Here is a 10,833-nt window from a genome sequence, read left to right as displayed (position 1 = left end):
GCGTTTATTTTATTCAAATATGCCTGACAACTCCTTTAAGGTGGCCACTAACAGTCCAATTTCTAGCGAAAAATCGTTCGAGTGATCAGATGATTCTGATCGGATGTGATCAGATCGGTTGTAAATAATCTCCGTTGATGGATACAAACGATTATGATTGGTTCTAAAAACAGTCGTCCTATTGGATTTTTGTTGAACCAAAATTTGGATTTTCTTGTCGGTTGTAATAGATAGGAAGCAAAGATTGGCTCGTTGATGGTGTTGTGAACAATGTATTTTGGTATTTCACGTTCGATCACAATTATCTGATGGCTTGAACGATTTTTCGCAAAAAATTGGATTGTTAGTGACCACCTTACAAGCTGTAGTGTACCCTGACTACATTGTATCAAAGTGTCACATCTTCAGCATTGTCCCATGAAAAGATATAATAAAATATTTACATAAAAGTGAGAGGTGTTCTCTCTCTCTCTCTCTCTCTCTCTCTCTCTCTCTCTCTCTCTCTCTCTCTCTATATATATATATATATATATATATATACTGTATATGCATCATTTCATTTGATCATTTGAGGTTTATTTATCTAATTTCCTCCATTTGGTCATAAAAATTGAATGGTTGGGAATAAGCGATTAAACTGAATGATCGCCCTGCAAGTGACTGGAAGACACCAACCCACAAGGTCATATATTAACGAGGAACTTCTCTTTAATGCTCCCATATTTCAGCCCTCTCTGTATTCCATCTAAAGAGAGCCTGCTGCCGAAATCACACTTGACAAAAACAAGGCACTTGTCAGCGGTACCAGACACAAGTAGAACGCTAGCGGTACCAGACACAAGTAGAACGCTAGCGGTACCAGACACAAGTAGCACGCCAGCGGTACCAGACACAAGTAGCACGCCGGCGCTACCAGACACAAGCAGCACGCCAGCGGTACCAGACACAAGCAGCACGCCAGCGGTACCAGACACAAGCAGCAAGCCGGCGCTACCAGACACAAGCAGCAAACCAGCGGTAGCAGACACAAGCAGCACGTCAGTGGTACCAGACACAAGTAGAACGCCAGCGGTACCAGACACAAGCAGCACACCAGCGGTACCAGACACAAGTAGCACACCAACGGTACCAGACACAAGCAGCACGCCAGCGGTACCAGACACAAGCAGCACGCCAGCGGTACCAGACACAAGCAGCACGCCGGCGCTACCAGACACAAGCAGCACGCCGGCGCTACCAGACACAAGCAGCACGCCGGCGCTACCAAACACAAGCAGCACACCAGTGGTAGCAGACACAAGCAGCACACAAGCGGTACCAGACACAAGTAGCACGCCGGCGGTACCAGACACAAGTAGCACGCCGGTGCTAACAGACACAAGCAGCACACCAGCGGTACCAGACACAAGCAGCGCGTCAGCAGGACCAGACACAAGTAGCACGCCGGCGCGACCAGAAACAAGCAGCACACCAGCGGTACCAGACACAAGTAGAACGCCAGCGGTACCAGACACAAGTAGCACGCCAGCGGTACCAGACACAAGTAGCACACCAGCGGTACCAGACACAAGTAGCACGCCAGCGGTACCAGACACACTAAGCACGCCAGCGGTACCAGACACAAGTAGAACTCCAGCGGTACCAGACACAAGTAGAACGCCAGCGGTACCAGACACATATAGCACGCCAGCGGTACCAGACACAAGTAGCACACCAGCGGCACCAGACACAAGCAGCACACCAGCGGTACCAGACACAAGCAGCACGCCAGGAGTACCAGACACAAGCAGCAAGCCAGCGGTACCAGACACAAGCAGCACGCCAGCGGCACCAGACACAAGTAGCACATCAGCGGTACCAGACATAAGTAGCACGCCGGCGGTACCAGACACAAGTAGCACGCCGGCGCTACCAGACACAAGCAGCACACCAGCGGTACCAGACACAAGCAGCACGTCAGCAGGACCAGACACAAGTAGCACGCCGGCGCGACCAGACACAAGCAGCACACCAGCGGTACCAGACACAAATAGAACGCCAGCGGTACCAGACACAAGTAGAACGCCAGCGGTACCAGACACGAGTAGAACGCCAGCGGTACCAGACACTAGTAGCACGCCAGCGGTACCAGACACAAGTAGCACACCAGCGGTACCAGACACAAGTAGCACGCCAGCGGTACCAGACACAAGTAGCACGCCAGCGGTACCAGACACAAGTAGAACGCCAGCGGTACCCGACACAAGTAGAACGCCAGCGGTACCAGACACAAGTAGAACGCCAGCGGTACCAGACACAAGTAGAACGGCAGCAGTACCAGACACATATAGCACGCCAGCGGTACCAGACACAAGTAGCACGCCAGCGGTACCAAACACAAGTAGCACGCCAGCGGCACCAGACACCAGTAGCACGCCAGGAGTACCATACAAAAGCAGCACGCCAGTGGTACCAGACACAAGCAGCACGCCAAGAGTACCAGACACAAGCAGCAAGCCAGCGGTACCAGACACAAGCAGCACGCCAGCAGTACCAGACACAAGGAGCACACCAGCGGTACCAGACACAAGCAGCACACCAGCGGTACCAGACACAAGTAGCACACCAGCGGTACCAGACACAAGGAGCACACTAGCGGTACCAGACACAAGCAGCACGCCAGCGGTACCAGACACAAGCAGCACACCAGCGGTACCAGACACAAGCAGCACACCAGCGGTACCAGACACAAGCAGCACGCCAGCAGTACCAGACACAAGTAGCACGCCAGCAGTACCGGACACAAGTAGCACGCCAGCAGTACCAGACACAAGTAGCACGCCGGCAGTACCAGACATAAGCAGCACATCAGCGGTACCAGACAAGAGCAGCACACCAGCGGTACCAGACACTGGTAGCACACGCAGCATGCCAGTGGGACCAGACACAAGTAGCATGCCAGTGGGACCAGACACAAGTAGCATGCCAGCGGTACCATACAAAAGCAGCACGCCAGCGGTACTAGACACAAGCAGCACGCCAGCGGTACCAGACACAAGCAGCACACCAGCGATACCAGACGCAAGCAGCACACCAGCGGTACCAGACACAAGTAGCACACCAGCGGTACCAGACACAAGCAGCACACCAGCGGTACCAGACACAAGCAGCACACCAGCGGTACCAGACACAAGCAGCACGCCAGCGGTACCAGACACAAGCAGCACGCCGGCAGTACCAGACACAAGCAGCACACCGGCAGTACCAGACACAAGTAGCACACCGGCGGTACCAGACACAAGCAGCATGCCAGTGGTACCAGACACAAGTAGCACGCCGGCGGTACCAGACACAAGCAGCATGCCGGTGGTACCAGACATAAGTAGAACGCCAGCAGTACCAGACACAAGCAGCACGCCAGCGGTACCAGACACAAGTAGCAAGCCAGCGCGGTACCAGACACAAGTAGAACGTCAGCAGTACCAGACACAAGCAGCACTACAGCGGTACCAGACACAAGCAGCACACCAGCGGTACCAGACACAAGTAGCACGCCGGCGGTACCAGACACAAGCAGCACTACAGCGGTACCAGACACAAGTAGCACACCAGCGGTACCAGACACAAGCAGCACTGCAGCGGTACCAGACACAAGTAGCACACCAGCGGTACCAGACACAAGTAGCACACCAGCGGTACCAGACACAAGTAGCACACCAGAGGTACCAGACACAAGCAGCACACCAGCGGTACCAGACACAAGCAGCATGCCAGCGGTACCAGACACAAGCAGCATGCCAGCGGTACCAGACACAAGTAGCACGCCAGCGGTACCAGACACAAGCAGCACGCCAGCGGTACCAGACACAAGCAGCACGCCAGCGGTACCAGACACAAGCAGCACGCCAGCGGTACCAGACACAAGCAGCACGCCAGCAGTACCAGACACAAGGAGCACACCAGCGGTACCAGACACAAGCAGCACACCAGCGGTACCAGACACAAGCAGCACGCCAGCAGTACCAGACACAAGGAGCACACCAGCGATACCAGACACAAGCAGCACACCAGCGGTACCAGACACAAGCAGCACACCAGCGGTACCAGACACAAGCAGCACGCCACTAGCAGTACCAGACACAAGCAGCACACCAGCGGTACCAGACACAAGCAGCACACCAGCGGTACCAGACACAAGCAGCACGCTAGCAGTACCAGACACAAGCAGCACGCCAGCGGTACCAGACACAAGCAGCACGCCGGCGCTACCAGACACAAGAAGCACACCAGCGGTAGCAGACACAAGCAGCACGTCAGTGGTACCAGACACAAGTAGCACGCCAGCGGTACCAGACACAAGCAGCACACCAGCGGTACCAGACACAAGTAGCACACCAACGGTACCAGACACAAGCAGCACGCCAGCGGTACCAGACACAAGCAGCACGCCAGCGGTACCAGACACAAGCAGCACGCCGGCGCTACCAGACACAAGCAGCACGCCGGCGCTACCAGACACAAGCAGCACGCCAGCGCTACCAGACACAAGCAGCACGCCAGCGCTACCAGACACAAGCAGCACATCAGCGGTAGCAGACACAAGCAGCACGTCAGTGGTACCAGACACAAGTAGCACGCCGGCGCTACCGGACACAAGCAGCACACAAGCGGTACCAGACACAAGTAGCACGCCGGCGGTACCAGACACACGTAGCACGCCGGCGCTACCAGACACAAGCAGCACAGCAGCGGTACCAGACACAAGCAGCACGTCAGCAGGACCAAACACAAGTAGCACGCCGGCGCGACCAGACACAAGCAGCACGCCGGCGCTACCAGACACAAGCAGCACGCCAGCGCTACCAGACACAAGCAGCACGCCAGCGCTACCAGACACAAGCAGCACATCAGCGGTAGCAGACACAAGCAGCACGTCAGTGGTACCAGACACAAGTAGCACGCCGGCGCTACCGGACACAAGCAGCACACAAGCGGTACCAGACACAAGTAGCACGCCAGCGGTACCAGACACACTAAGCACGCCAGCGGTACCAGACACAAGTAGAACGCCAGCGGTACCAGACACAAGTAGAACGCCAGCGGTACCAGACACATATAGCACGCCAGCGGTACCAGACACAAGTAGCACACCAGCGGCACCAGACACAAGCAGCACACCAGCGGTACCAGACACAAGCAGCACGCCAGGAGTACCAGACACAAGCAGCAAGCCAGCGGTACCAGACACAAGCAGCACGCCAGCGGCACCAGACACAAGTAGCACATCAGCGGTACCAGACATAAGTAGCACGCCGGCGGTACCAGACACAAGTAGCACGCCGGCGCTACCAGACACAAGCAGCACACCAGCGGTACCAGACACAAGCAGCACGTCAGCAGGACCAGACACAAGTAGCACGCCGGCGCGACCAGACACAAGCAGCACACCAGCGGTACCAGACACAAGTAGAACGCCAGCGGTACCAGACACAAGTAGAACGCCAGCGGTACCAGACACGAGTAGAACGCCAGCGGTACCAGACACGAGTAGCACGCCAGCGGTACCAGACACAAGTAGCACACCAGCGGTACCAGACACAAGTAGCACGCCAGCGGTACCAGACACAAGAAGCACGCCAGCGGTACCAGACACAAGTAGAACGCCAGCGGTACCCGACACAAGTAGAACGCCAGCGGTACCAGACACAAGTAGAACGCCAGCGGTACCAGACACAAGTAGAACGGCAGCAGTACCAGACACATATAGCACGCCAGCGGTACCAGACACAAGTAGCACGCCAGCGGTACCAAACACAAGTAGCACGCCAGCGGCACCAGACACCAGTAGCACGCCAGGAGTACCATACAAAAGCAGCACGCCAGTGGTACCAGACACAAGCAGCACGCCAGCGGTACCAGACACAAGCAGCACACCAGCGGTACCAGACACAAGCAGCACGCCAGCAGTACCAGACACAAGTAGCACGCCAGCAGTACCGGACACAAGTAGCACGCCAGCAGTACCAGACACAAGTAGCACGCCGGCAGTACCAGACATAAGCAGCACATCAGCGGTACCAGACAAGAGCAGCACACCAGCGGTACCAGACACTGGTAGCACACGCAGCATGCCAGTGGGACCAGACACAAGTAGCATGCCAGTGGGACCAGACACAAGTAGCATGCCAGCGGTACCAAACACAAGTAGCACGCCAGCGGCACCAGACACAAGTAGCACTCCAGTGGTACCATACAAAAGCAGCACGCCAGCGGTACTAGACACAAGCAGCACGCCAGCGGTACCAGACACAAGCAGCACACCAGCGATACCAGACGCAAGCAGCACACCAGCGGTACCAGACACAAGTAGCACACCAGCGGTACCAGACACAAGCAGCACACCAGCGGTACCAGACACAAGCAGCACACCAGCGGTACCAGACACAAGCAGCACGCCAGCGGTACCAGACACAAGCAGCACGCCGGCAGTACCAGACACAAGCAGCACACCGGCAGTACCAGACACAAGTAGCACACCGGCGGTGCCAGACACAAGCAGCATGCCAGTGGTACCAGACACAAGTAGCACGCCGGCGGTACCAGACACAAGCAGCATGCCGGTGGTACCAGACACAAGTAGAACGCCAGCAGTACCAGACACAAGCAGCACGCCAGCGGTACCAGACACAAGTAGCAAGCCAGCGGTACCAGACACAAGTAGAACGTCAGCAGTACCAGACACAAGCAGCACTACAGCGGTACCAGACACAAGCAGCACACCAGCGGTACCAGACACAAGTAGCACGCCGGCGGTACCAGACACAAGCAGCACTACAGCGGTACCAGACACAAGTAGCACACCAGCGGTACCAGACACAAGCAGCACTACAGCGGTACCAGACACAAGTAGCACACCAGCGGTACCAGACACAAGTAGCACGCTAGCGGTATTAGACACAAGTAGCACACCAGCGGTACCAGACACAAGTAGCACACCAGAGGTACCAGACACAAGCAGCACACCAGCGGTACCAGACACAAGCAGCATGCCAGCGGTACCAGACACAAGCAGCATGCCAGTGGTACCAGACACAAGTAGCACGCCAGCGGTACCAGACACAAGCAGCACGCCAGCGGTACCAGACACAAGCAGCACGCCAGCGGTACCAGACACAAGCAGCACGCCAGCGGTACCAGACACAAGCAGCACGCCAGCGGTACCAGACACAAGGAGCACACCAGCGGTACCAGACACAAGCAGCACACCAGCGGTACCAGACACAAGCAGCACACCAGCGGTACCAGACACAAGCAGCACGCCAGCGGTACCAGACACAAGCAGCACGCCGGCGGTACCAGACACAAGCAGCACACCGGCAGTACCAGACACAAGTAGCACACCGGCGGTGCCAGACACAAGCAGCATGCCAGTGGTACCAGACACAAGTAGCACGCCGGCGGTACCAGACACAAGCAGCATGCCGGTGGTACCAGACACAAGTAGAACGCCAGCAGTACCAGACACAAGCAGCACGCCAGCGGTACCAGACACAAGTAGCAAGCCAGCGGTACCAGACACAAGTAGAACGTCAGCAGTACCAGACACAAGCAGCACTACAGCGGTACCAGACACAAGCAGCACACCAGCGGTACCAGACACAAGTAGCACGCCGGCGGTACCAGACACAAGCAGCACTACAGCGGTACCAGACACAAGTAGCACACCAGCGGTACCAGACACAAGCAGCACTACAGCGGTACCAGACACAAGTAGCACACCAGCGGTACCAGACACAAGTAGCACGCTAGCGGTATTAGACACAAGTAGCACACCAGCGGTACCAGACACAAGTAGCACACCAGAGGTACCAGACACAAGCAGCACACCAGCGGTACCAGACACAAGCAGCATGCCAGCGGTACCAGACACAAGCAGCATGCCAGTGGTACCAGACACAAGTAGCATGCCAGCGGTACCAGACACAAGCAGCACGCCAGCGGTACCAGACACAAGCAGCACGCCAGCGGTACCAGACACAAGCAGCACGCCAGCGGTACCAGACACAAGCAGCACGCCAGCGGTACCAGACACAAGCAGCACGCCAGCAGTACCAGACACAAGGAGCACACCAGCGGTACCAGACACAAGCAGCACACCAGCGGTACCAGACACAAGCAGCACGCCAGCAGTACCAGACACAAGGAGCACGCCAGCGGTACCAGACACAAGCAGCACACCAGCGGTACCAGACACAAGCAGCACGCCAGCGGTACCAGACACAAGCAGCACGCCACTAGCAGTACCAGACACAAGCAGCACACCAGCGGTACCAGACACAAGCAGCACACCAGCGGTACCAGACACAAGCAGCACGCTAGCAGTACCAGACACAAGCAGCACGCCAGCGGTACCAGACACAAGCAGCACACCGGCGCTACCAGACACAAGAAGCACACCAGCGGTAGCAGACACAAGCAGCACGTCAGTGGTACCAGACACAAGTAGCACGCCAGCGGTACCAGACACAAGCAGCACACCAGCGGTACCAGACACAAGTAGCACACCAACGGTACCAGACACAAGCAGCACGCCAGCGGTACCAGACACAAGCAGCACGCCAGCGGTACCAGACACAAGCAGCACGCCGGCGCTACCAGACACAAGCAGCACGCCGGTGCTACCAGACACAAGCAGCACGCCAGCGCTACCAGACACAAGCAGCACGCCAGCGCTACCAGACACAAGCAGCACATCAGCGGTAGCAGACACAAGCAGCACGTCAGTGGTACCAGACACAAGTAGCACGCCGGCGCTACCGCCTACCGGACACAAGCAGCACACAAGCGGTACCAGACACAAGTAGCACGCCGGCGGTACCAGACACACGTAGCACGCCGGCGCTAACAGACACAAGCAGCACAGCAGCGGTACCAGACACAAGCAGCACGTCAGCAGGACCAAACACAAGTAGCACGCCGGCGCGACCAGACACAAGCAGCACACCAGCGGTACCAGACACAAGTAGAACGCCAGCGGTACCAGACACAAGTAGCACGCCAGCGGTACCAGACACAAGTAGCACACCAGCGGTACCAGACACAAGTAGCACGCCAGCGGTACCAGACACAAGTAGCACGCCAGCGGTACCAGACACAAGTAGAACGCCAGCGGTACCAGACACAAGTAGAACGCCAGCGGTACCAGACACAAGTAGAACGCCAGCGGTACCAGACACAAGTAGAACGGTAGCAGTACCAGACACATATAGCACGCCAGCGGTACCAGACACAAGTAGCACACCAGCGGCACCAGACACAAGCAGCACACCAGCGGTACCAGACACAAGCAGCACGCCAGGCGTACCAGACACAAGCAGCAAGCCAGCGGTACCAGACACAAGCAGCACGCCAGCGGCACTAGACACAAGTAGCACATCAGCGGTACCAGACATAAGTAGCACGCCGGCGGTACCAGACACAAGTAGCATGCCGGCGCTACCAGACACAAGCAGCACACCAGCGGTACCAGACACAAGCAGCACCGCAGCAGGACCAGACACAAGTAGCACGCCGGCGCGACCAGACACAAGCAGCACACCAGCGGTACCAGACACAAGTAGAACGCCAGCGGTACCAGACACAAGTAGAACGCCAGCGGTACCAGACACAAGTAGAACGCCAGCGGTACCAGACACAAGTAGAACGCCAGCGGTACCAGACACAAGTAGCACACCAGCGGTACCAGACACAAGTAGCACGCCAGCGGTACCAGACACAAGTAGCACGCCAGCGGTACCAGACACAAGTAGCACGCCAGCGGTACCAGACACAAGTAGAACGCCAGCGGTACCCGACACAAGTAGAACGCCAGCGGTACCAGACACACTAAGCACGCCAGCGGTACCAGACACAAGTAGAACGCCAGCGGTACCAGACACAAGTAGAACGCCAGCGGTACCAGACACAAGTAGAACGGCAGCAGTACCAGACACATATAGCACGCCAGCGGTACCAGACACAAGTAGCACGCCAGCGGCACCAGACACAAGCAGCACACCAGCGGTACCAGACACAAGCAGCACGCCAAGAGTACCAGACACAAGCAGCAAGCCAGCGGTACCAGACACAAGCAGCACGCCAGCCGCACCAGACACAAGTAGCACATCAGCAGTACCAGACACAAGTAGCACGCCGGCAGTACCAGACACAAGTAGCACGCCAGCGGTACCAGACACAAGTAGAACGCCAGCGGTACCCGACACAAGTAGAACGCCAGCGGTACCAGACACAAGTAGAACGCCAGCGGTACCAGACACAAGTAGAACGGCAGCAGTACCAGACACATATAGCACGCCAGCGGTACCAGACACAAGTAGCACGCCAGCGGCATCAGGCACAAGCAGCACACCAGCGGTACCAGACACAAGCAGCACGCCAAGAGTACCAGACACAAGCAGCAAGCCAGCGGTACCAGACACAAGCAGCACGCCAGCGGCACCAGACACAAGTAGCACATCAGCAGTACCAGACACAAGTAGCACGCCGGCAGTACCAGACACAAGCAGCATGCCAGTGGGACCAGACACAAGTAGTTGCCAGCAGTACCAGACACAAGTAGCACGCCAGCGGTACCAAACACAAGTTGCACGCCAGCGGCACCAGACACCAGTAGCACGCCATGAGTACCATACAAAAGCAGCACGCCAGTGGTACCAGACACAAGCAGCACGCCAGCGGTACCAGACACAAGCAGCACACCACCAGCGGTACCAGACACAAGCAGCACACCAGCGGTACCAGACACAAGTAGTTGCCAGCAGTACCAGACACAAGTAGCACGCCAGCGGTACCAAA

At 56.9% G+C, this 10,833-nt stretch overlaps 1 protein-coding gene across 1 annotated transcript; it reads left to right on the top strand.

Annotated features, from left to right (window-relative positions):
• Positions 1-711: 711 nt before the first annotated feature.
• LOC137538669 (mucin-2-like) lies at positions 712-10,597 on the top strand. Its single transcript, XM_068260952.1, has 3 exons — positions 712-3,512; positions 3,854-6,764; positions 9,878-10,597. The coding sequence occupies exons 1-3, from the start codon at positions 712-714 to the stop codon at positions 10,595-10,597; spliced, it is 6,432 nt and encodes a 2,143-aa protein (XP_068117053.1).
• Positions 10,598-10,833: the final 236 nt, after the last annotated feature.

The sequence above is a fragment of the Hyperolius riggenbachi genome, chromosome 11 (assembly GCF_040937935.1).
Source record: "Hyperolius riggenbachi isolate aHypRig1 chromosome 11, aHypRig1.pri, whole genome shotgun sequence".
Classification (NCBI taxonomy): domain Eukaryota; kingdom Metazoa; phylum Chordata; class Amphibia; order Anura; family Hyperoliidae; genus Hyperolius; species Hyperolius riggenbachi.
The sequence above is the reverse complement of the archived record's forward strand: the minus strand, read 5'-3'. Positions and strand labels throughout refer to the sequence as shown.